Genomic DNA, 24342 nt, shown 5'->3' on the forward strand with positions numbered 1-24342 from the left:
AGGTGGGCCTAGGCCTAACGCCCCAATTTTTCTGATCTATATGGGCTAAAACATCCTTATTCAAAAAACGTATGTATGTTTGAAATTGGGCCCTTGAGGTGGGTTCATGATTCATCCACACTTTCCAATTCCACAAACTGACAAAAGTTTGTTTAAAGTTTGCTTTTTGTAATTAGCGATAAAAGGAAAGGAAAGGAAAAGGAAAGGAAAGGAAAGGAACAGAAAAAGAAAGAAGGCAAGTGGGAATTTCAAAAAGCTTGAACGGACATATGCACTACTCCAAAACTCATGAAGCATTCTTGCAGCTTCTTATAAGCAAAATTGCACTTGCTCCTTAAAATATCCTCTGCAGTGAGCTAGCCTGTGCCATAACATTGTTGCTCTTCACCAACACCGCAAGACGTACGTCGTCACCAGAAGCTCTATCCGTGAGAGAAGATTGATTTTTTTTATTTTTTATTTTTTATTTTATCTCCCAGTGGACCGACGACAATCTCAGTAGGTTTTGCTTTAACTTAATTTTTCTGTCATCGATCTCCAGTTTCCTTAATTCTATCCCTCTCTGGACGTGGAGGGTAACGTCTCTGAAACTCCCCAGATTTGATCTTAAACAAAAAACGAGGTAGTCCTTTTGTTTTGTTGTCTTTTCTTGGTTATTTTTGTGTTTTTAATTGATGGGTGTTTGATAGTTTGATGGAATATTTTGATTGTTTGGTTGAGGATTTTTTTGTTTGTTTGCTTTGGAATACTAGTGGGTTTGGGTTAATTTTCTTTGTTGGGTTCGTTAAGATTGTTAACTAATATATAACTTAGAAGCTAGGGACTTGGTTGTTGGGGTTGTTGATTTTGGTTTGGTTGATGGGTATAAGCTGTAATTGTTCGAAATTTTATGGGTTTTTGTCGTTAATTTGCTTGGGTGATGATTCTGATAATTCCCATGCATTTTCTAAGGTTTTGTTTGGTTCCTGAGAAAGTTGCTAGGAGTAAGTTTTGCTGCTTAATAATAATTGGTTTGCAAGAGAAGCTGGGAGATTCTTATATATAGATTTCCTGCATATATATAGCTGTATAAAGAGTTACTTTAGTTGGGTTTACATCTTAGGATAGAAACAGCGTTTTATATTTGCGCGCAATTAATGGTTGATGCATAAGCTAGCTAGTGGAATAAGGCATTGATCGAGTAAATATTATATAGAGCTAGCGACTCTCTATTGTACTGTTTCTTGTATATATGATTGCATGCTTACTTGTGAGTTGTCAAGTGCAAGATGTGCCGACCAAGTGCCTGAATATATATGCTTCTAGTGGCCTACTTAAGTTAAGAGTACTGTTCAATATATAGCTAGCACTGATCTCCTGAGCGAGTACGATTGCACGAATGTGCATACTTGATCGAGTACTACATTGTGTTTGGACCAGCTGTACGTTTTGCACAGAAAGGCTAGCTAGCTAATTTCTTTACCTACTTTATGATTAAAATAAATGAAAGAGTGTGATTTGTGAATGTTAATTAATGAACCCCGCCCACTTGTTTTCGATCGACTTAATTGTCATTGTGCTTCTTTTATGCTCTGTCTCTCTGTCGCTCTCTCATTGCATGTGATGTACGTGCACGTCGTCGCGTATGCTTTTACACGTACGTACATACTGATCATGTTGTTCTTAATTGGAAGAATACATGTACTTTTGAGTTTTGCCGTTGGTATTTCCCTCATCTCCTGAGTTGATAACTACAGTACAGTGGACATGCTTAGTTTGTTTGCTTATTTGATGCAATATATAGTTGATGACTACATGCTCATGGAGCAATCTTGTTGTTTAGGTTGACATGGACGTACAGCTAGCAAAGGGAAAACAAAAAATAAGCTTGGTTCTTTAGGGTTGACATCGAGGTTATATATATATAATGTGGATTTGCCTGGCCTCCTGAAATAATATTAGAGGTGTCACTTTCTTGGTTGAACGACTCGGATCGATTCAAGTGCAAACATATATATACCACCTTAAATACAACAACGAACGTACTTTGATTATTTCAGATCTTCCAAAAAGCAAAATGCAGGTAGCAGTTCAATCATCATATCGATCCCTACTATATATACAGATCAGTCAATTACTTCAAAGGAGAAACAAGAAGAAAATGCAGATACAAAAATGGGAAAAGTTCTACAGTTTAACCAATTTGATTTTGTGGATGGTTTTTCAGATGGGAAGGTGACTTTAATTACTTGTAGATATGCATATGGTTTATATTTGTACTTTAAAGAGAAAAACAGATCGATCGATATAATTTTACGTGTTTCACCGGGTCTCTCTGTATATGGTGTGTGTGTCCCTTTCTAACACCAAAACCAGCACAAACTCAAACACAACCACAACCACAACCAATTACCTCGACCAAGTTATTTTCAGATTTCAACAAAACCATTATTTGTATATAAATGGTGTGAATTTATGCATGCTGCAAAGAGATCGAGAGAGAGAAAAAAAAAAGGGGGGTAAGAATAAAGAAGAATAATTAAATGAAGTAGAGAAAGATTTAAAGAGTTTGATTTGAAGTGTTTATTTTTTAAGAAAGCTAATGTAATTTCAAATTTGTAAGAAAGAATGTGTTTTGGGTTTGGGCTTATTCATTTAAATGTGTATACATAGACCCATTGCAATTAAGAATGCCAAATTAAGCCAACTTTATTGGGCTTATATATAAACTATAAAAAAATAATAATAATAATTAAGTAAGATAGTGGCCAGATATTTTTGTTTTGTTTTGTTTTGTTTCGTTTTGTTATTCAATGTCCCTCACATATATGTGTATATTCAAAAAGCTACGTATCATGCGTTTTATGTCTTACAAAAGTAATTTATGTTCTCTCCAGTCCAATTCAATTAGCTTTTCATAAGAAATTGAAGATATGGATTTTTTTTTTTTTTTTTTTTTTTGGGCTAGAATGTCCATCACCTGTGTTAACTTGTCAAAATTTTGAGGCCTTTATTATAATTTTGATTGGTACTTTCTTGCTTTTCATGATCTAGAGGGGGAAAAAAGAGATGAAAAAGCTGGACTACTCTTGCTATTGCAATTTTTTTTTTTTTTTTTCGACTTTATTTTGAAGCTAAGATTTGTGAACTTTTGACACTATTATGTAATTAAAGATAGATTAATGCAACTGCTTTCATTGTGGGTCATTTTCCTTTTAAATTAAACAGCATGAACTTCAGCCACATTAATAGAGTCAAGTTCAACTTTTGTTACCTAGCAGTTATATATATATATATATATATAGTTATTTCACAATCTATAAAATTGTCATGTGTCTTTTGAGTATGTGAGAAATCTAACTTCTCGCATGCTAATTAAAAAATCATGTGTTTTTCACATGTTAAGTGACACATGACAAATTTATAAACTGGGTTGACGAATTATTTGGAAGAAATTTATTTCCATTGACATTTATGTTGGCTTTCAAATTATAATAATTGACAATTACATTGTTTCTGCAACAGTTTCTACTAGACAACGACAAACAATGGGATTCATACAGCCTCCTCAACGGTCTTTGAACCCAAAATGGTCAAAATTCATCTCTGAAAGAGAATTCGATGACTACGGAGATGCAAGTGTGGTTACTTGTAGTGATCAATGGCTGGTAAGCTTACACTTCTGACATGATTGCAGTAACAATTTTTATTATTATTTTTTTTTTTGCCATGTAAATATGGTATTTGACAACCTACTACATTGCTATATATATATATAGTTATGTGAGTCATATTTTTGTTTATATTATATTGAGTTAGATTATACAGGACTATTCATATGCAATTGACAGCTTCATGTGAGAGGCCTTTTGAGCTCCTACCTATTTAGTTTGCTCCAGCATCCATTACTATAAAAAACATATTTTCTTTTGGCATGTAAATATGGTCTTTGATGGCCTACTACTATATATATATATATATATATATATATATATATATATATATATGGTCTTGTGAGTCGTATTTTTATTTATACTATGTTTAGATTATGCAAGACCAAGATCTAATGTAATGCAATGGATAGCTTCATCTGAGAGGCTGTTTGAGCATTTTTAGCTCTCCTACGCAGGTTGTTTGAGCAAGTGGAGTTCGAATAACCTCTCACATGATGCCATTGGACAGGATCCCCATCCAGTTATATATGCATGATATATATCGTCAAATCTTTTTCTTTTTCTTTATACCTAATTTCATCATCTGAGTAAGATAATGTTTTCATGTATGCCAACAGCAAATTTTATGCATATTTATGCAATCTTGCATGCATAAAGTAATATTATGTCTTTATTTGTCTATTTTTTGGATTGATTGTAGACAAACCATCCATCTGCGGTACACACTTTTGAACAAATGATGAGGATAGCCGAGGGAAAACAAATAGTTGTATTTTTGGATTATGATGGAACTCTCTCGTCAATTGTCAATGACCCTGACAAAGCTTTTATGACTGACGAGGTAAACATTTTACGACTGATGAGGCCAAAATTAAATTTCCATTTTATTCTTTGATAGCTTATTTATTTATTTGTTAATCTTATAAACTCCACTAGATTAAAACTGATAAAATAAAATAAAAGTTAAGTAAAAAGGAATTTCAAAGATGCACACAACTTTTTCAAAGTGATTTTGTGTTTTCTTGCTACAATATTATACTCGTTGGTAAGACAATTATGGCTACGTGCAGATGCGCTCAGCAGTAGATGAAGTTGCTAAATGTTTCCCTACCACAATTGTGACTGGAAGGTCTAGAGATAAGGTATATTATTGCTTGTACACAACTAGCAAATGATCCATGTATATTTTATATAAACTGTATACATCTTTACTGTTTAGGCAGTTGAATTTGTAAAACTAAAGGATCTCTGCTATGCTGGAAGTCATGGGATGCATATATCAATCCCATCAGCATTCTTAAAAAACGCAACATCTGTGGATCAAACTCATATTACTGATGAACAGGTACTCATTAACTTGCAGTATTTTAAAAGAGTAAGTTAAAAACTACATTTTTTTTCTTACAAAAAAAAAAAAAAAAAACTACATTTTTATCTCACAACTATTCTACAATGTTGACTTGACAATTCTAATCAATCATTGGAATAATATTTTTTAAAAAAAATTAAAAATTAAAAAATTAAGGATTAGTTGAGACTGTCACGTTAGCATTGTAAAAAAACTACAGGATAAAAATGTAATTTCTAACATTACTCATTTTAAAAATTTTGTGCTGAATAAGAACTGCTGCATGCATTTGAATCCTTATTTTTCTATCTTAACATGTTCTAATATTTACAGGGTTTTATCAACTTCTACGCCGCAAAGAAATTCTTATATAAGCTAAAGAAGGTAAGATGTTGTGTAATCTACTACTACATATTTCTCATCCTTTATTGTTCTAAACATAACAGTAATATTGAATTGCATAGTGTCTCTAAAATACCATATATATATATATATAGAATGATGAAAATGTCATTCATTTTCATCTTTTCTTCTCTAAAAGTTTCATGTTGTCTTTTGCAGATAAAGAAGAAACTACAAGAAAAGACCAAAGGCATAAGAGGTGCTATAGTTGAGGACAATAAGTTCTGCATCTCTGTACACTTCCGATGTGTAGATGAGGAGGTAGAACTTATATTTCCAGTAAAAGAAAATCAAACACAGAAAAGTAATTCTAAAAGTTTCTTGGATGCTAAGATTACATTTTTTTTTTTTTTTTTATGCAGAATGTTGACAATGTTAAGAAGATAGTAGACTCTGTCATCAAATCTTATCCGGACTTTCGCAAAGGAGAGGGTAATAAGGTACATACACTAGATATCTTTATTCGTAGGATTTGTCCTTTTTGGGTAAAGTTTTTATTTGCATTTGATTGCAATAATTATCTTTTTCCAATTCATATCACTCATGTGCAAAGGTTTGTTTAACAGGTTATGGAAGTACGCCCAAATATTGAGTGGAACAAAGGTCATGCTTTGGGCTATTTACTAAACACCCTTGGGTTTGATGCCTACAATGCTGATGTCCTCCCATTATATATAGGAGATGACTTGACGGATGAGGACGCCTTTAAGGTAAAATATGGGATCTTAACATGATTGTCATTGTCGCATCCCTATAATGATTGAACCCAATTAGAGGGGAAAAAAAATTCCATGAAATTTTTGTTCGAATTATGCAACAATTCGGGTGAAGAATAAGAAAGGACAGATGCAAATCCTATCTTCCTAACAGCCTGAGGTGCGGGATTCACATGTCCTCTCTCATTCTCTACCATAATCGCTTGTGATTCAGATTGGGAAAATCACAACACCGCCCCCCACAAAAAAAAAAAAGAAAAGAAAAAAGCGTGTAAATAGGGTCCGTGCTAATGTGATATGTTTACAAATGGTTGCAGTTTATAAAGAACCTTGGAAGGGGCTTTCCCATCGTCGTCTCGTCCATGCCAAAAAGGACGGATGCTTCATTCTCCTTACGTGATACAATGGAGGTCATGGATTTCTTGACAAAGCTTACGGGGTGGAGAAGAAGCTCTTCTTCGGACTAATCTAATCCAAATGCCCTTATATCTAACTCACACGAGTGAACAACTTTCACACCAAATTACTTATTTGGCAGAGAAAAATCCTTTCCTTCTACACTAAAGAAATTCAAGAAACCAAGTCAAATTATGAACTTGAGTCAGCTTCCAACACCTTCAAATCTTCAATATGTGGAGAGATGATAAATGTCATTTGGTATTGGTTGGGACAATTTCGCTTTACAGCCTACTAGGTAATCTAACCTATTAAGTTGATGTGGGAACTAAAGAGATACTCTAAGCTTGAAGTTTGATTTTAAGGAAATTAAAGAGATGGTCTTGAGTTTACATCATTGAAGAAGCTTCTTTATTCTATGTAAGAACAGTTCTGTTGATGTGCTTTGTTCGAGTGCAACTATTGAGATCATAAAAAAGGGGTATCCAAGAACATTCACTACAAATATGCCTTAAGAAAATAATTAAGCTCGAAGTTGATCAATCTATCTTATGTCTGCATTGGGTGGAACACTAATTAAGGACGAGGAGAAGAAACCTGGGCCTCGCTACATCCTTTTACCTACAAAAGAAAGGGACTAATCTATAGGGATATGGCAAATATGATGCTAAATAAATCAATTGCTCAAAGAAAGTAAAATCAATCCCTATAATTTCTAGGTTTCTCAGAAGTCAGTCCATTCGTAACAATGCCAGAAGGTTAAAATGACAATAATTATCACACACTGAATCTTCTTCATATTCATGATGAAGAAATCTACAATAGTATATATGTATATTCATATACCTCATAAAGTAGTGATGTGCCATCAGGAGTTATGTGCAGAACCAAAAGAATTAAGGCTTCGATGATCACTGACAATAACCCAACCATGCACAAAGAAATGTCTCATGATGCTAAAAGGGATGAGTCATAAAACAAAAATTAGAGCAGTGGCATTAACTTTAAGACGGAGACTGCATTTAGTAAAGAATTAATTTACTTTGGTTGACTCATTCACAAGAAAGACAACTAATGAAAGCCATTCATAGCGGCATCTCTCAACTTAAAATCGATGCAAAAACAAGGAAATGGCATAAGAAGCCCAGTTTATTTTGGGGAAAATTGACAATCATAACAAAGAGTGCAAGCATATATTGAGAGAAATGGTAAGATAGGTTTGTGCGGCACCTACATCAAGCATTTGGGTGAGCACAATGAAGATCAAATTAACAAGTAATGTATGAAATCAACACTCTACAGCACAAAAAGCAAAAGCACTCGAAGATGCATTAGCATTTAAAAGGGTCAGACCAACCAGCAGATATGGTTGATAACAGCTAAAACTTGTAACAGAACCATTTGTCTTCACCAATGAAGTCCTTGAACAGGATGATGCTGGCAATCTCTCAGCAAGATGGAGATTTTCTCTCCCAAATTATTGGGAATCTTTAAAACAACCATGTCTTCGTGACTGAAAGCTCCAACATAATACATCACCTTATAGGCTACCCAGAACGCTATTTACATTCTTCAAACCCCCATTACTCATTAGTAGCCCCAACGGGCTGCCACTCAAACAATGAAGTTTGAAAATAGAGATGCAGATTCTCAAAGCAAGGTCAAAATAATTATGGCAATCAGGGTTGGCCAATGTATCGCCGAGAGATAAATACAGGAGCATTAAATGATGAACAAAAACACACAACAGAATGGACAGCAAGAGAAGGAATTACTGGTTCATAAACGAATCTAGAGAATGATTTAGCTAATAGTAAAATAAAGAGTCAGGACAAATATATTGAAACAAAAATAGACTGTATTCACATACATAACTCTATGCAGATCAACTATCGTAATAGGAGTGGACAAGGAGGAGTGAAGAGATTCAAGCCTGGGTGCCGGTCAAAGCTTTCATCTGAATATGATTGTTGTTGTTATCCGCCAGAGAGGCAGTGGTGGGCAAGGCCTGGTACGACCCAAGCGATCTCCGGATGCCAAGGGCCTTGGCCACAGCAGCGTAGGTGACCACGACGATGAGCAGCACGAACATGACGTGAACAAGGAAGACCAGATCCAAAATGGCCACGGCCCTCAACCTGGAATCCTCGAGCTCGCACTTGGTGGAGCCCTCCACGCCGCTTACCACGTCGAGCAGCCGGTGACAGCCCTCGGGAATGAAGGCGTCTACGTAGAGGGAGAGGCCGGTCTGTAGCACCCAGAGACCCTGCAAGCACATGGCGGCGCCGAGGCAGACATCGGCGACGAAGAGTTTGGGGCGGCAAGCGAGGAGGAGGCAGAGGAGGGCGGTTAGGGCGGAGACGCGGGCGGATATGGAGTCGCACCTGGCCTGGAGATCGGAGGTCTGGACGGAGGCGGCAGAGGAGGAGACGGAGTACTGGAGGAAGAAGAGGCCAGAGGCGAGGGCGAAGAAGAGATCGGAGGGGAGGGGGAGGAGAGCGGAGTGGGAGTCGGAGAGGAGGAGGGAGAGGGAAAGGATGAGGAAGAGGAAGAGGACGGCGGCGGACTGAAGAGAGGTGAGGCGGTGGACGGGGGAATGGCCCTTGAGGAGAGGATCGGGGTCGAAGGACACGAGGAGTTGGTGGGCGAAGGCGACGAGGAGGCAAAGGATGAGCAGGTAGAGCTCAAGGTGCTTGAGGAAATGCGAGGACGACGCAAGCGTCAAGGGATGGTAGGGTTTTGCGGAGTAGGACTGTGGGGATTTCAGGTAGTTGCGGGTGGTGCTGATGAGGTGGTAGAACCCCAGCGACACCAACGCCGACGACGCGAATATCTCGTAAACAAGGCCTGCCATTTTCAACGGGCAGACGGACACGGATTTGATTTGTATACAATACAATCAAGCGTCGTTGTCTTCACTACTCAGTCAACTTAAATGCATCTTCCCAGGAGAATTGAGAGACAGGCCGGCCCGCAAATAAAGAATGCTCCGCAGCTCTTGGCCCATCCATCTTATACATTATTATTCTTCCAATTACAACCTATCTATCCCACACTGCACGTTCTCAGGATCCATTTCTCCCTCATTTGGGTACCCAACTACCCATCATTGGACATAACCAAGTTGGCCAACCAAACATGCTACGCTTCATCCAGCTTAATTCCATAAATGTTAACATGTTGGGTCCTCCAAGGTGGCTGGAAAAGCTTGATTTTGGCCCTCAACGGCTTCGGATCTGGCTTACATACTGTTATTTTAATAATAGCATATATGCTGTAGTTGAATCAACGGTCAAAATTGAATTTTAAAGTTGATTTACTTTTAGAAGCATTTAATAGGAGAGAGAAAATGAAAAGAGATTTTGAAAAATTTAATCTTGACCGTTGATTAAACTACAACATACATGCTGTTATTTTAATAACAGCATGTAAGCCAAATCCCCAAGCTTCATTCCAGCACCAAAGAGTATATATGTTGTTCGAGTCCTGCTATCAGGCTGCCAAGAGTTAGACAAGTGTCTGCCAAAATCTGATGTGGCTTTATTTTTTATTTTTTAAAAAAAAAAATTGTAAAGAAATCTCTCTACATAGTCCTGCTAGATTTTTTTTTTTTTTGTTAAATTTTTATGAATTAATATTTAGTTTCTAATGCCTCAAAATTTATTTTTGAATTTAAAACTAAACCTAGAGGTAGAAAATTAACCCTTTAGGGATTGTATCACCCAAAAGAAATTCGATCATCCTAAATTTGGTGTTAATGCCTCAAATTTGATATTAATACCTCAAATTTAAATTCCCCTTTAATATTTTATCTTCTTCCATTAATAAAAAAAAAGGCAAAATGTCTGACGCCGTAAATCTCTACTCATTCTGTTCAGGGTTTTCAGAGAAGGAAGGATTTATGGAGCAGCACCCAAGAATTTCGCCAAAGCTTTGCGTGATGGATTCGTGCCAGATTGTTAAGCTCTTAGAGCGCTACGTCAAGTGAAGCATCAACACCTTCCATATAATTATATAAATGAAACCAATCACCCATCATGCTGTGCCATTTAGCTTTTGAATGCGTCCAGAATAATGAATATACATTCAACTTTAAAAGACAATAAGTTATACACAAAAAAAAAAAAAAAAAACTTTAAAAGACAATAACGTCAAACTTTTTTCCTGGCAAATACATGCATATCATATGAAAACAAAAGACTCGTAGTAATGAAACTCACAAACATAAATATAAATGAGGTGCATAGACAAGGAACCCCCACCACCCCCCCCCCCCCCCCCCCTCTTTTTCTCTCCATCAAAAAAGTAAACAATAAAAAATAAAAAGCCTCAACCACAAGATGGCCAGAAAAACAGTATTCCACTCTAATACATGTAGACATTAACGGCAAATGTGGCGAGCAGTGGAAATTACATAAATAAAAATTTACAACACAAAAACATAATCCTGCAGAGCACACAAAGCAGCATCCATATGGACTTATGCGCTACAGGATAAGGACGAGCAGAAAGATGACCAGCGCTATCACAACTATTACAATCACCCACCAACACTGTCAAGTAACAGAATAAAACAGTGTTATCCACAATGAGTTTGAAGGAAATATTGAAGTTAGACAGAAGTATCATATTCTGAATGAAAATGGTCAGACTTTACCTAAAATTATTAGGTTACATGATGTCTACAGGAATCTCAATAAGCATATATATATATATATATTAATTTAAGTAATTCAATCTCATTAGAAAATAAGGGTGCCACCCTAATACACTTTTAGTAAACAAGAAAATCCACTATTCAAGAAGCATATTGTTAAACCATATTATTATGCACTCATGATGTACAATTATGGGTGTTTGATCATAAAACTCCCTCTAGTATATCTTCCTTTGGGTTCTCTTTTTTCTTTCCCGTCCTTTTTCTTAGGCTTTTATTGAATTTTGCTATTTATTTTATCCCAACAATGAGTAAAGACAGCATTTCTGGGATTGGGGTACAATGCATCCAGTAGGAAAGATTTGATTAAAGAGTCTTAATGAGTATTGAACTCATACGGTACGTTTGCTAAAAGACCATGATCATCTTTAGTACACCACCCTCAAATGTTTAACAGAACTATTTGTCATGGAGACCACGTGATTCAAAGGTTTGATTTAGCTACAGCATCACACTGAAACCACCAATTGAAACACGAGATACTACTATCTTGGTAAGGAAATGACACTGCTCATGCAGTTATCACAAACTCTACAACTTAATTAAGACCACCACTGCATTGACATGTTTTCCAATCATAACCACATGATAAATATAGGACAGCCCCAAAGGGATGGGATTGGATACCCTGAAGTCTGATTGCCTTGCTAAGGATGAAAGAGCAGAAAATTTCTCTCCCGTTTCCTGACCATGGGCTGAACTACAGGAACTATAGAACCCACCATATGTCTTCAATTTAACCCTATTATTCTTCCAGTTTGGTTGTCCATGCACACAAAGTTTCGAGGCATCTCATGCCATATGTAAAATGCAGGTGGATATTGTATGACTATGAACTGAAGTTCAAATCTAGAATACAATTTTCAAAAGTTTTCTTTCTCAGCGAGAAAAAGAATACTTCTTCTATAGCTAACAAAATCATATCCACAAAATGTGTGGCAAGCCAGAAATTGGCTTTTGGAGCTTTAATGCTTGAGCTTAATAGTGTTGATGTGCCAAGCAGCTTACCCATGAGGACTTGGATTTTGCACTTTTGGAAGCCTTAGCTAGCTGAACTCGAGCTTGAGTTGTTGCAGCAGCGGAACCACCGACGTTGGATTGAATGTCATCTGTTGTAACAAAAGATACTAGAAAATGAAGAAAGGGGCAGAAATATCCATGGATGGCAACAAGAATAATTCATCTTCTGTGTAGTGGGCAGCTTACCAATAACCACTCCCTGCTCATGAACAAGAACAGCAAGGTCCTTGAATATTTCATTTGCTTGTCCAATTTGCTCTTGTACTTCTCTAATACCCTGCTCCCTTTCCTCAATCATGGCTTCATTGAAGGAAAGTTCATTATCCAATAGAAGCAACTCCTGCCTGCACATTTGTGTATAAGAAAGTTGATTGTGAACAAAGATTCTTCCAATCTTTCCACGTCTGAGAGAAGGCTTCACTAGGCAGATACAATCAAGCTATGAACCAATCTAACAACACTAATTATACATTTTCAAAGAAGATGGATGATTACCATGGTTGAGAAAATAAGGATGATTTGGTTTATAGAACCTACTTCCATCCACAAGAACAAGCATAAAACAACAAATATGATTGCTAACATTGTTCAGCAATGCAAATTCTTTTTGAACTTTAAGTTTAACAATATGTTCAACTTAAATATATTCAAAATATATTCTGAATATATTCTGCATATATTCTAACACGGTCTATGCGAATTCAATTCGTAGTCTTACCTCTTCTGGTTTAAAGTATCGTGATATAGATGCGTGAAGTTGCATTCTAGTATTCTACCAGTATATGGCTCGACGTTATATAAAAAATGAAAAGAAGAAAACTCAATGCAGTGTTGAGATACTAACAAGAGTTACCTCTTCTGTTCCCAGAGAAAAGGTTGGTTGTCCTGATCGCCGGTGAGTGCCAATCCTTCGCCGGAGGTAGAGCTGTCCCCAAACGCACAACACACGACGGTGCCAAAGTTCAGTAACGCAAATCAAGAAAGCAACTTTAATATTAATTTTATGAGGAAACATGTAAAAGGGATGAGAAAAGAATACGCTGTCGACAAAGAAGAAGATGGAGGAGCAGCAGCAGGGGAGTAAGTAGACTCGCGCTCGAAGGCAAGCTGTTGAACTTTCTGGAATTCTTGCAGCGTAGTTTGAAAATCTCTGGCAATCTTGGCATCTTCTAACTTCTTACTGGGCTGGCATATATACAAATAAGATTAGAGAATTGTAGTTTCGGGCGGAGATAGCGGAAGAATCCAAATTCAAGGCGAGTCAAGTACAGAGAGAAAGAACGAGGCATACATTGACAGAGATGTCCCGATCGGAATCGCCCAGGGTCTTGAGCTTGGCAGAAGTATCTTTGACCAATTGCAATATCCGCTGCCTCGTGTTATGGCTGCCAAAATTCAAATGCCATATAAGCGAATTAGAGGAAGAGAAAAGCAGAGAGAGAGGGAGAGGGAGAGAGAAATACAGACAGCTTCTGGCGGTGGTCGGGAGTGTCCTTAGCGGTTCCGATGGCATCGACGAGTCGACGAAAAGCAGCGACGGCAGTATTGATCTGGAAAATGCCGGCCGCCACGGCCTGCGATGGGCTCTGCGATCGAACACCCACACCCGCTGACGACGGCTTGCCGCCACTCTGCAGATCCTGGAAGCTCATTCCAACTTTTTGGAATTGGCCGGCCGTAACCTTTGTCTAGCCTAGCCCGCTGTTTGGACGGGTAAAGTGACTTTATTTTGTTAGTTAAGAGGAACTCGGATCTTTCTCTCTCTCTCTCTCTCTCTCTCTCTTGCTCCCCCACTCACGGTCAATTGATCAAACATGAGGCAGGCATAGTTTTAATAGTAAGCTCCATCATTTATCCTCCATCCTTAATTCCTTTCTTTGTTTACTACGGGCCCAACAAAATATATTTTTATCAGAAATCAATTTTAAGCTCTCCAACGAGAAAACGCACTGCTAAACCCATTCTATTAGATGGCCCAAATTTGTTTTCGGATGGAAATCGGGTGCAACGAGACTTATTCATTGCTGAGAGGGTGTCTGGGTGGCTGAGCCCCATAGGTGGAGCCCGAGCTCCCTAGCACTTAATCAAGGTGGAGCCTCGATGCCTTCTTACATGCATGTGCAATGAGCAGCCTCATTAACGTGATGTACGTGGACCACCAATTTTCAGCCTCTACACTCTGATATTTTTTTGAACAATTCACCTGCTTTACTACAACAATGATTCCCCAATTAATTACACAGAATAGCATATACCCTCGTAACTAAAACTATGATTTATCCAAAAACCCCACACAAAAAAAAAAAAAGAAGGCACCTATGGTTACGAGACCTCCGTTTCTGGAGAATCTATGGTGACTTAATGAATCACAATAGGTTACCCAAATCAATGCTTCTATATAATATAACAACTACGGTATACACTTCTTTCCCAATGCAAGGGCTACATTCTACTAGTCCAGGATATATCGATTTTTCCCAAGCCAATCTGCGTTCTTTTCACAGTGAAGTAGTTCCCCTCCAAGTACAAATTGAAGTAAAGCAGGTCACACGTAAATTTCCCCCCTGCAAAAACTGGTGTAAGTCATTCAGGTGCACTAATTATTAGGAGAAACTGAACAATCTGCTAACGTACCAAAATTTAACACAGAAGAATCACCTTTGACATGAATGACTTGCTGGTTCTGATCCGGCCACCAAGATCACCAGAAGAATATGTTCATAAAGTACAGATAAGTTGCATTAGTTGGTTCTGACTTGGTATAATTTCATTTGATTTATGCAAAGGCATCACAAGCTTGCAACCCCAGGTCGCAAAAGCATCAGAGATGGAGAGATTCTCAACTGTAATTTCCACGATCCCACCCAATGCATATATGATATATCCAATCTTGAAGCACACAGTGAGTAAAGTGCCAAAGACTAGAGCAAGTCCAAAATTGTTTTTCCCTTCCTCCTTTAGAAAGAATTAGTATTTTATTAAGGCTGGTAGTGAAGAATGAAGTTCAGCCAAGCATTGGAATATCCAATTCAGGAGTTGTTCTCTTGGTAGCTCTAAAAGAAGTTCTGCCTGCAAAAAGGAAAAGAGAACAAAAAATAGAAATATTTTAGAACTAAACTGTCAAATCCAAATAACACTTGGGGTAAAATTTTAGCATAAGTTGAAAAACATAACAATATAGATGTGTGTGCCAGCTACATACATGTTAAACCAATAATAGCACCAAGGAGAGGGGCAGAGTAAGGAGCCCCCATCAAACACAAGCATGGAGGAAAACTGAACACCAACATCAATTATTCACAAAAAAAAAAAGTGGATATTTGCAAAGTTAACCGTACAGCCAGATGATAACATCTGAGTGCAAACTTTTCCTTTCCTTGAATCCTTCCTCTGACTGTGCAATTGAATTAAATTTATCATCAAGGATTAGAGAGGTAGGTCAAATTGCAATCTAGGTTTCCAAAGTAGACCCTCCAGTCTTGTTCCATTGCTACAGTGATAAGTGAAAATAAGTGAAACCAAAAATATGTCTCATGCTGCATGCTTCTTTTACCACCCCAAAAATAAAAAAATACTGAAAAATTCAACTCCACTTTACCAAATTGGATCCTACATAGCAATGAAAGTGATGGTTCCTACATTTCTTAGCTATTAAAAAAAAAAAAAAAAAAAAAAAAGACAGATTTGGAACATTGGAAATTATTTCCTTGATTGGGGATATAGTGCCTGGAAAAAGAACAAGTACAAATTAACGCTAGAACCACCTATCACTAATCCAAAAACCAAAAGAAGTAAAAAAAAAAATTACCTTAATTTGATCGCCCTCAAAATCCAATGAATTTCGTTGAACATCAGACACCATCGAATCCAATATCAACTTGAAAACCTTCTTAGACATGTTTGTTTTCATGCGAACCATCTTTCCTGAAGCATAGATTCTACTTATCCCCAGATCTGCTGCCATTCTCCTCACATAAAGCTTCTTCAATAGAATCTCCATGGAGTAAGGCTCTTTTCCATATTGGCGGCGCAGATTCTCTGTAAATTGCATCAAACTCCAGATGCCCTCCTCAGCAGCTTTCTCAACTTCATTAATTATTTCCATAGGGTTCTCCAGATAATTTATGTACTCAGAAGATAGATGAGGGTTTACATTTATATCAATCTGGCATAAATACAAAGGGTATTATTGAACAAAGTACTGTAATATGCACCAATTCCCATTAGAGGTTACAACTAGGTTAGCCTTCGCATGAGCATCCAAACCAGAAATTGAGCTTATGATGAAACCTAAATATGCTCTTCTATGTAGCAGACAGATTTAGGCTGTTTATAAATAGAATAACAGATGTTAATATAACCATTATTTCACTTAGGTGATTCAAGACCAACTGAAATGGATATCCTTTGAAAGAAGACATTATACAATCTCCTCTTCTAGAACAAGGAAAATCATAATATGAATTGGAAAAAATTTCCAATTAAAAAGGTCATAGTCATCCCAGGTAGGTAAGCTTGGACTCAACTTTTTAAAATCTGAGACCAACCTGAGAATCTCCTCCGAATAAGATACTTAAGCAATCCTAGTTATATTTCAGGACATCTCAAGGTACTATCTGAGGCTGCTCAACAGAACAACTTCAGAATTTTAAGGAATGGCCTGCAAAGCCCTCAAGATATACATCATCCTGTTTTAATCTAAATCAGGAACCAAATTAAATCAGAATCAACCTCCAAAACTTTTTTCATTTATGCTACATACTAAAGTTTTCAGAGTTGAGAGCATGGACTACCTGAACAGATTGGTAGGGAACTGAAATTACACGATGCTCTTCAACCTGGGAACCAATGGAAACAGTATACATCCTAAATTAGAGGCACAATAAGTGAATGAAGTATACTAGATATTCAGAAAGCCAAGTCAACCAATATAAATTATTTTCAGCATACAAGCAAGCATGCACATACACATGTATCTGGGCATAGAAACATGCAAACACAATATAAACTAGCATGGCTTGTATGGTCATCCACAAAGTTCTGAAGCATTGTCATATGCCATTATTTAAACGTTTAGATGAACAAAGCACAGTAGGTGGCAAGGCAAATAAAAGACACCAAAGTGGAAGCAAGAAGCTAGGAATTAGTGACACAGCAAATCAAACTGAATGCTTCTTCTCACAAAAATCAAATATACATAGAAGTGGATAATGAACTGGAAGATACCTTGGACAAGCTCTCAAAGAGCATCTCAAAGAAGAGATCAATGCCTACATTTCCGACATCACCTGTTTGTTGCTCACCAAAGATGGTACCAAAACCTCTAATACCCATGTCTCTCTCTGCAAGTTGAAAGCCTTGGCCTAGTTCGCGGCATTCTTCTAGAGCTGAAAGCCTCTCCTAGCAAAAGTACAAAAGTGAACCTTTAAGAAATTGCAATTCAGGCAACACTCTAAACTGGAGTTGATTAATGCACCTAGAAGATGGTGACAATCATTAAAAAGATTAAGAAGAATCCTCAAAGCTGGAAATTATTGTAATGCAAGAAGATAAGGGAACAGGACAAATCAAATTAATCATGTTTTTTCTTGTGGTAGGGTGGACAAATCCTGTGTATATTGTAATAAGCAACAAGTTCAGAACAACAAACATACCAGTGCTTGATCAGAAAGTACTGACTTATCAGAGTAAAATAAGTGTGCATGAGCTTCCTTATCCGTGCGCCCCACCCTTCCACGCAACTATTGGAATTAGACAGATGATGACAGCATTATTAGATATAAAATATGATAATAAAGAAACAATTCAGTCTCTTTTACAGTGAGTTTAGATCCTCATAGCAACTTAAAAGATAAAAGTTGTACACAAATTATAAATCTTCTATATAGATTTACATACGCTAGGAGATAGACAAAAGCATCCTTTTGTCTCCTCATACATTTATGCTTCTGCATGAAGCGGGAGCAGAGAAAATAAAAACCTAGAAAGAAAAAAATTATTTAGGCCTAGAAAATACACAAACACACAAATGGGTCCAAAGATATTTATACATACATGTGTGTGTGTGTGTGTGTGTTGCGATAATACCAAATATATTTTGGGTCTTGGAAACTGTTATACCAATCATGTCCTTCATTTAGTATTTCAAGTCATTAACAAACATGCCGAGTTAAATTTCTGGCTCATAGCCCCACCGAAATTAGTTGTACTACAAGAGAAGATTCACTCAAAACATTTATGTAATATTGAAAGATTCTCACTTAAAATATTCTGAAATCGAGAAACATTCACAACATGAGAGGAAAGCAGAAAGAACAGGACCTGGTACAACTGAGCTAGGCCAAATTGTTGAACGTCCTGAATTATGATGGTGTTTGCATTTTGAATATCAAGTCCACTTTCCACAATATTTGTGCATAGAAGGATCTTAATTTCACCTTGTGAAAATCTCTCCATGGTTTCCTCAAGCTGCTTTGAATATTGCTGCAGTAACAACATAGCATAAATTATGAATAACCAAAAACAATAAATAGCCACACTGAACAGGAATGACATGATTAGATGAAAAAAAATATACAGTCAACTATACATTCTCCCCAAATATATAAACCTTTGCTCCTGTAATCAAATTCTGGAGTTAGTGTATGGCTGCCATTAACCTTTTTTTTTAGAAGTAGGACAACTACACGAGAAACTAATCACAACTTTCTCAATTAACAAATAGGGTATACGATCATTGGAGATTAGTCCAAGTATCATTGGCAATAAGCACCTTTCATGGATGTGCACTGCAGCCTTCCACACATCCAATTCATAAGGGACACTCATCAAGTATCAAGTTAAAAAAAAAAAAAAAAAAAAAAAAAAGTCAAGGACATTCAGGTAAGTTGCAAGATTAGATGCAGCTCTTGATTTGAATAAACTGAATATGTTCGAAGTTGAAGTCAGATATAAAGGCTATTAAACTAGCGAGTTGCTTTCAGGAAAAAATTTACATGTATCAACGGCATGTTATTACAAAAGTCAGCAAGCTTCAATCCTCAGCTGCCATGTCTATACTTAAATTTTAAGCTTGGGAGCAACCTTTAAATGCTAAATACTAATTTTTCAATTTCCAATACGATAAAGGCATTGTTCAGTTCGTTCATTAATCAATTATTAAAAACTCAAGTGTGCTACCTGAATAGATAATAACTTAAAGTTCTGACTTGGGACCTAACTTCCCTTACAAATTCACGAGAAATACAACTCATTATAATAAATTAAAAAAGAACAAACCAACTACCTGTCCATGTGCAATGGCTATTTCAACATTTGGAAATGACTGTTCAAGAAATTCCATCACTTCTTCAAGTCCTGTTAGATCAGAATGGTAAGGACACTAGTATCAACAAACTGAAACATAAAGCAACTATAGAAGAATAGTTGGAGATACCAAATTTTGACTCCAACTCTATGTTTTCTCGATCTGTTATCTATTATTAAGTATCAAAAATTATATAAAATTTCTCCTTCTGCTAATGACATCTCTTTCTACAATTTAAAAAATAAAACAACTGAGTCAACACACATATGGTTAAGTACTCTACTGCGCTCTATAGTATACACAGAATAATATGTGCATATAAACTATGATGGCAACAACATAGAAATTATACACATATTCATCTGCCAGCCAGCACAGAAGAATAGAACAAAATAATTTGCTACATAGGAGATCACCTTTTATACGAGGCAGAACATAAAAAACTTGGCCACCACGGTCCAGCTCATACTTGATGGCTGATATTGCCTTTTCCTTGCTATATGCTGAAAGGTGAGTTTTTATAGGTACTCGTTCTGGAGGTGGTGTCGAAATCAAACTGAAAGAAAAGGAACTAAACTTACAACAACATCATTATAAAGAACCAGAAAGCTGTTACACTTTGCTCTTAAATATCATTTTAGCAGGGTGAGGTCTAAGATGCAGCAGAACAACCATATGAGGGTTATATCCATCTGAAAGACAAACAGGACACCGAAAATGCATATACAACTTAATTCTTCATTTTCATATCTTAATTTAAGCCCCATCATGTAGTAGACTTCATAAAATTTCCAAGACACAATAAATTAAGTTCATCAGCCTTCTTATACAGACAACTCATCTTAACAAAACTAAATCCCAACTACCTCTGATAATTAAAATTCCCACTAATGTGTGCATTCCTCTTCCAAACGGATGACTTAAAATCCATGAGATTGATGAAACTATGACATAGATGAGAAATTCAGAAGCTGTAACAATGTTTATAGGATAAATTGGATCTATAAAATCCAAAACATCCCCAAATCCTTATTTAGTGAAGTTGCTGAATCTAGAACTCCATTCTTGTGTCACTGTCTTACTCATTTTCCAGTACAAGTAAATGGAGTTTATGATATCAATTATGTTCTACAATGTCATAAACATCCCCAAATGCAAATTTAGTGAAGTTGCTGAATCTAGGACAAAGAAATGGAGCATAAAGTAAAATCTATCACCACTAATGGGATTACATTGCATATAAATTAACAAGTTAAATTAATCAAATTAAATAAACATGGGTTCTATGCCCAAAAATCACAAAACAGATTAAAAAATTAAAGAAATATGTAATGTTACTCCATGAGCTAAATGCTAAATTTACATCAAAACAAATAGAACTCGGCATCTGGATTTAATATCAGAAGAAGCACTAAAGGGAAATGAGATTTATACTTGTGGCTTGTGTCTTCCACAAGCTATGTACCTTGCATCACGAAACCCTGTTAATGCTAAATAAAGGGTTCTTGGTATAGGGGTTGCTGAGAGAGTAAGAACATCAACTGAAGTTTTAAATGAAGCAATCTTCTCCTTCTGCTTGACACCAAACCTCTGAAAAGCAAATAAATGTTGCACGTTTATCAGGAATGTATATAACGTAGGTCAAAGTAGAAAGTTCATTACAGAGAGAACTATTTGGAACTTGCAACGTTATTTCATTTGCTCCTTATGTGGTGTATTTGAAGGGAAATGAACAGCAGCAAATTTGATGGAGTAGAGCTTTATGTAACAAAACTAGAGTTCCTTTTTTGTGCTCTTTGTTCAACTGGATGGCATTTCTAAATTATCTCTATTCATCTTTCCTAAAATTCCAAAAGCTTTTAAAATTCAGACCTGAATTGTTTATCCTTTCTTTGTTAGTAGATAAATGTACTTGGTTCTTTTTTTTTTCAATAGAATTAAAATTCATCACAAAATACAATTACAAAAAGACTGAAAAGCAAACCTGTTCCTCATCGACCACAAGAAGACCTAGATTATTGTACACAACACGACTTCCAAGAAGTGAATGAGTCCCAACAATAATGTCCAGTTGACCATTTTCAATCATGGACAGGTGCTCCTCTTTCTCTGCTTTGGTCTGCATATTATCATAGATCTGGTCAATCTCAACCCAAAATAACAATAACCTGTTCCCCTAATGCTACTCATGATTGGTCAATAATGCTATACATGATTGTTTGACTAATCAAATAGACCAAGTAATGCAATTCAAAACTGCAACTTCCAGTAAGTCATTTGTGTGCTATTTGTTTACTATGCAAACTGCGAGCTACATATGCAAAAGAGGTCTAAATAAAATTCTGGAGTCACAAAGATCATCCATAAAAAGCATTTTGGAACTGATGGCACACAGATCTAATAGCAAATGAGGCCAACAGATCATTGCATAGTATCATAATATAATAGTCCTGAAACCATTTAGAGATTATGAGATGCATATAACACTTGCATAAATCAGAATCAGATTGGCAAAGGAGCTTATGACATGCATATAACACACAGACTCAAATGCGATGTTAAAATTGATTATGGATATTTTCCTTCGAAGTATAAGAAGGAGCTTTTGACATGCATCTCGATTAGCATGAGGAATTCAACTTTGATTGAAAAGTATGGTTTGCAAATGCAATGAAGGCTCAAGTGTTATATAATTCACTACTCCAAGAATACTAAGACTGCTCAGTTGCAAGAGGTAAGCCTCACCTACCTGAAACCTGCTCAGGAGTCCAACCTTGATATCAGGATATATAGAAAATCGCTCTGAAATGACATCAAAGTGTTGTTTGGCTAATACAATTGTGGGTGCTAGAACCATAGCTTGCTTCCCTGCTGAGACTACACAAAAGATGGCACGTATGGCAACTTCAGTTTTACCAAACCCAACATCTCCACAGATTAATCGGTCCATTGGAGTTTCTCTCTCTATCAAATCCTTCTCCACATCAACAAAGGCCTGTAGTAAGGATGTAATTTGTGAGGGGAAGAAACAGCATTCATCCATTTTTGTAAACTTGAAATTTTTTAATCTATTATACAATCAAGACAGAGAGACTTCAGTTTTGAAGCAACCGCCAAGATGGGGAATGAAAACCTAATTCCACATCAACCAGTCTCTGCAGACTACAATTAAATAAAACCCAAAACATTTAAACGCGTTTAACAAAGCAAATGAACGAAAATTTGTAGTAGTGCCTGTTTTTGATCTGGTGTGGGTTCATATGGAAATTGAGCTGTGAATTCAGCCATAGCAGGACTCTTTGGGTAGGGAGGCCTTCTTTGCTTCAGCCTATGCAAATACAGCTCCATCAAGTCAACAACCATTTTCTGAATCGCTACCTTTCCTTTACTCTTTCTTCTCTCCCATACACTAGTGTCATTCAATTTATTCAATGCCCGGGGTCTTTTTGATTCATTTGGGCTGCAAAAATATAACAATGTTATAGAATCACAAATAGCAGGTGATGACTCTAATTTCATGTTCGAATGTAAGGGAAAACCTACAGATTATATCGATAGAGCAAACGAGACGCCTGCTTGACAGGAAGCTTTGCCATCCCATCTGCATATTCTATAAACACATACTCAACTGGCTCCGTAGAGCCTTTGGGAACATCGAATTTAATCCCAACAAAACGCCCAATACCCACCTTCTTGTGCACAACATAATCCCCAGAACGAAGAGTATAGGGGTCCACCTTGTAACTAAACCCACCACCACCGCCCCCGCTCCCGCCCCCACCCTTGAGCTTCTGCAAGCCCCTTTGCTGCTGCTCCTTCACCAGCCGAATGTACTTCTCGGCCTCCTCCGAGTTCATAGCCGTTCTGGAAGCATCTCGCTCGCTATAGTCACGGCGATCACGGCGAATCCTCTCGTTCAGCGCCGAAATGGGATCTGGGTCGGGCTCCGTCTTCTCTCTTGGTTTGGCGGGTCCGGAGACCAAGAGGCCCTGGGTGTAGACAGCCTTGGTGAGTGGAAGTGAAAGTGAAGAATGTTTGGTTCTGCAGTGGAAAGGGCGGCACCGGACCCCGAACAGTGTCCAATTCCTCGGAGACGAGCTGAGCTTCAAGACAAGAGGTCCGGAAATGTCGGGTACTGGGAGCACACAAGCCATTATTGAAGAAGAGGAAGAAGTTAGAAGTTGAATGGGTAGAGAGTTTAAGGCGGTGTGGAAGTTAATAAAAAAAGGGAGGGAATAGAGAATTTGGACATTGATTGGACCATGGGAATGGGAGCTTCGGCCTTGAGCTACTCACACAGACACGGTTCAAGCTCAGAGAGAGGATAATCAGATTGGAGGTTTTGGAGGGGTTTTAGTTTTAGACGAAATGTGAGTTGGACTTTTGTGTGGAAGATGTATGATATGCATGTAACCAACGAGAGTGTGTAGATAGATATTTTTTAGACTTGCGATTGGACTCCCAAGGTTTTTGTTCACCACACCAACAACCAACAACCATGTGACGTCTGTCACGTCGTTAAATGTTTGTGGGCTTTTCTTTAAACCACATCACTGAGGCCCAACAACAAGGCCGGGGTTTGCAAAGACCCATCTTTTTAAGTGGAGGTAACCATTTGTATGGTATATGTGGTTAATTTTATTTATTTAATTAAAGGGCAATGTTATGTATTCTTCTAGTGTTCTCTTTGTGTTTTTTTAATTGTGGCGTGACTTTTAAAATCACCATTGAATTTGAAATTATCATTATTGATTTTTAATCTATTGGTGATTTTAAAAGCCACA

At 37.1% G+C, this 24342-nt stretch overlaps 4 protein-coding genes across 5 annotated transcripts; 1 reads left to right on the forward strand and 3 right to left on the reverse strand.

The window, feature by feature from the left end:
• Positions 1 to 314: 314 nt before the first annotated feature.
• On the forward strand, positions 315 to 6909 carry LOC132181421 (probable trehalose-phosphate phosphatase J). Its single transcript, XM_059594629.1, has 11 exons — positions 315 to 428; positions 542 to 622; positions 3505 to 3647; positions 4354 to 4494; positions 4724 to 4795; positions 4873 to 4998; positions 5335 to 5385; positions 5563 to 5664; positions 5766 to 5843; positions 5970 to 6113; positions 6437 to 6909. Exons 3-11 carry the CDS (start codon positions 3528 to 3530, stop codon positions 6584 to 6586), a joined length of 984 nt encoding a protein of 327 aa, XP_059450612.1. The 5' UTR covers positions 315 to 428; positions 542 to 622; positions 3505 to 3527; the 3' UTR covers positions 6587 to 6909.
• A 1420-nt stretch (positions 6910 to 8329) lies between these two features.
• LOC132181164 (uncharacterized) lies at positions 8330 to 9535 on the reverse strand. The gene has a single exon (XM_059594251.1). It carries the CDS (start codon positions 9367 to 9369, stop codon positions 8443 to 8445), a length of 927 nt encoding a protein of 308 aa, XP_059450234.1. The 5' UTR covers positions 9370 to 9535; the 3' UTR covers positions 8330 to 8442.
• A 1467-nt stretch (positions 9536 to 11002) lies between these two features.
• LOC132182255 (syntaxin-22-like) lies at positions 11003 to 13904 on the reverse strand. Its single transcript, XM_059595442.1, has 7 exons — positions 13720 to 13904; positions 13544 to 13637; positions 13292 to 13437; positions 13106 to 13177; positions 12439 to 12596; positions 12241 to 12341; positions 11003 to 11068 (listed from the first exon to the last, which is right to left on the reverse strand). The coding sequence occupies exons 1-7, from the start codon at positions 13902 to 13904 to the stop codon at positions 11003 to 11005; spliced, it is 822 nt and encodes a 273-aa protein (XP_059451425.1).
• Positions 13905 to 14403: 499 nt separating this feature from the next.
• On the reverse strand, positions 14404 to 23940 carry LOC132180575 (ATP-dependent DNA helicase At3g02060, chloroplastic). 2 transcript variants are annotated; one of them, XM_059593449.1, is made up of 14 exons: positions 23102 to 23940; positions 22793 to 23018; positions 22308 to 22553; positions 21543 to 21677; positions 21024 to 21148; positions 19975 to 20114; positions 19538 to 19608; positions 18574 to 18735; positions 17907 to 17993; positions 17479 to 17652; positions 17046 to 17090; positions 16061 to 16417; positions 14911 to 15321; positions 14404 to 14816 (listed from the first exon to the last, which is right to left on the reverse strand). In XM_059593449.1, exons 1-13 carry the CDS (start codon positions 23710 to 23712, stop codon positions 15220 to 15222), a joined length of 2481 nt encoding a protein of 826 aa, XP_059449432.1. In that variant the 5' UTR covers positions 23713 to 23940; the 3' UTR covers positions 14404 to 14816; positions 14911 to 15219. The 2 variants fall into 2 exon arrangements, with proteins under 2 accessions (XP_059449432.1, XP_059449433.1); XM_059593450.1 differs by having other exon boundaries at positions 14404 to 14825.
• Between the last annotated feature and the right edge of the window lie 402 nt (positions 23941 to 24342).

This window comes from Corylus avellana, chromosome ca5 (assembly GCF_901000735.1).
Source record: "Corylus avellana chromosome ca5, CavTom2PMs-1.0".
Classification (NCBI taxonomy): Eukaryota; Viridiplantae; Streptophyta; class Magnoliopsida; order Fagales; family Betulaceae; genus Corylus; species Corylus avellana.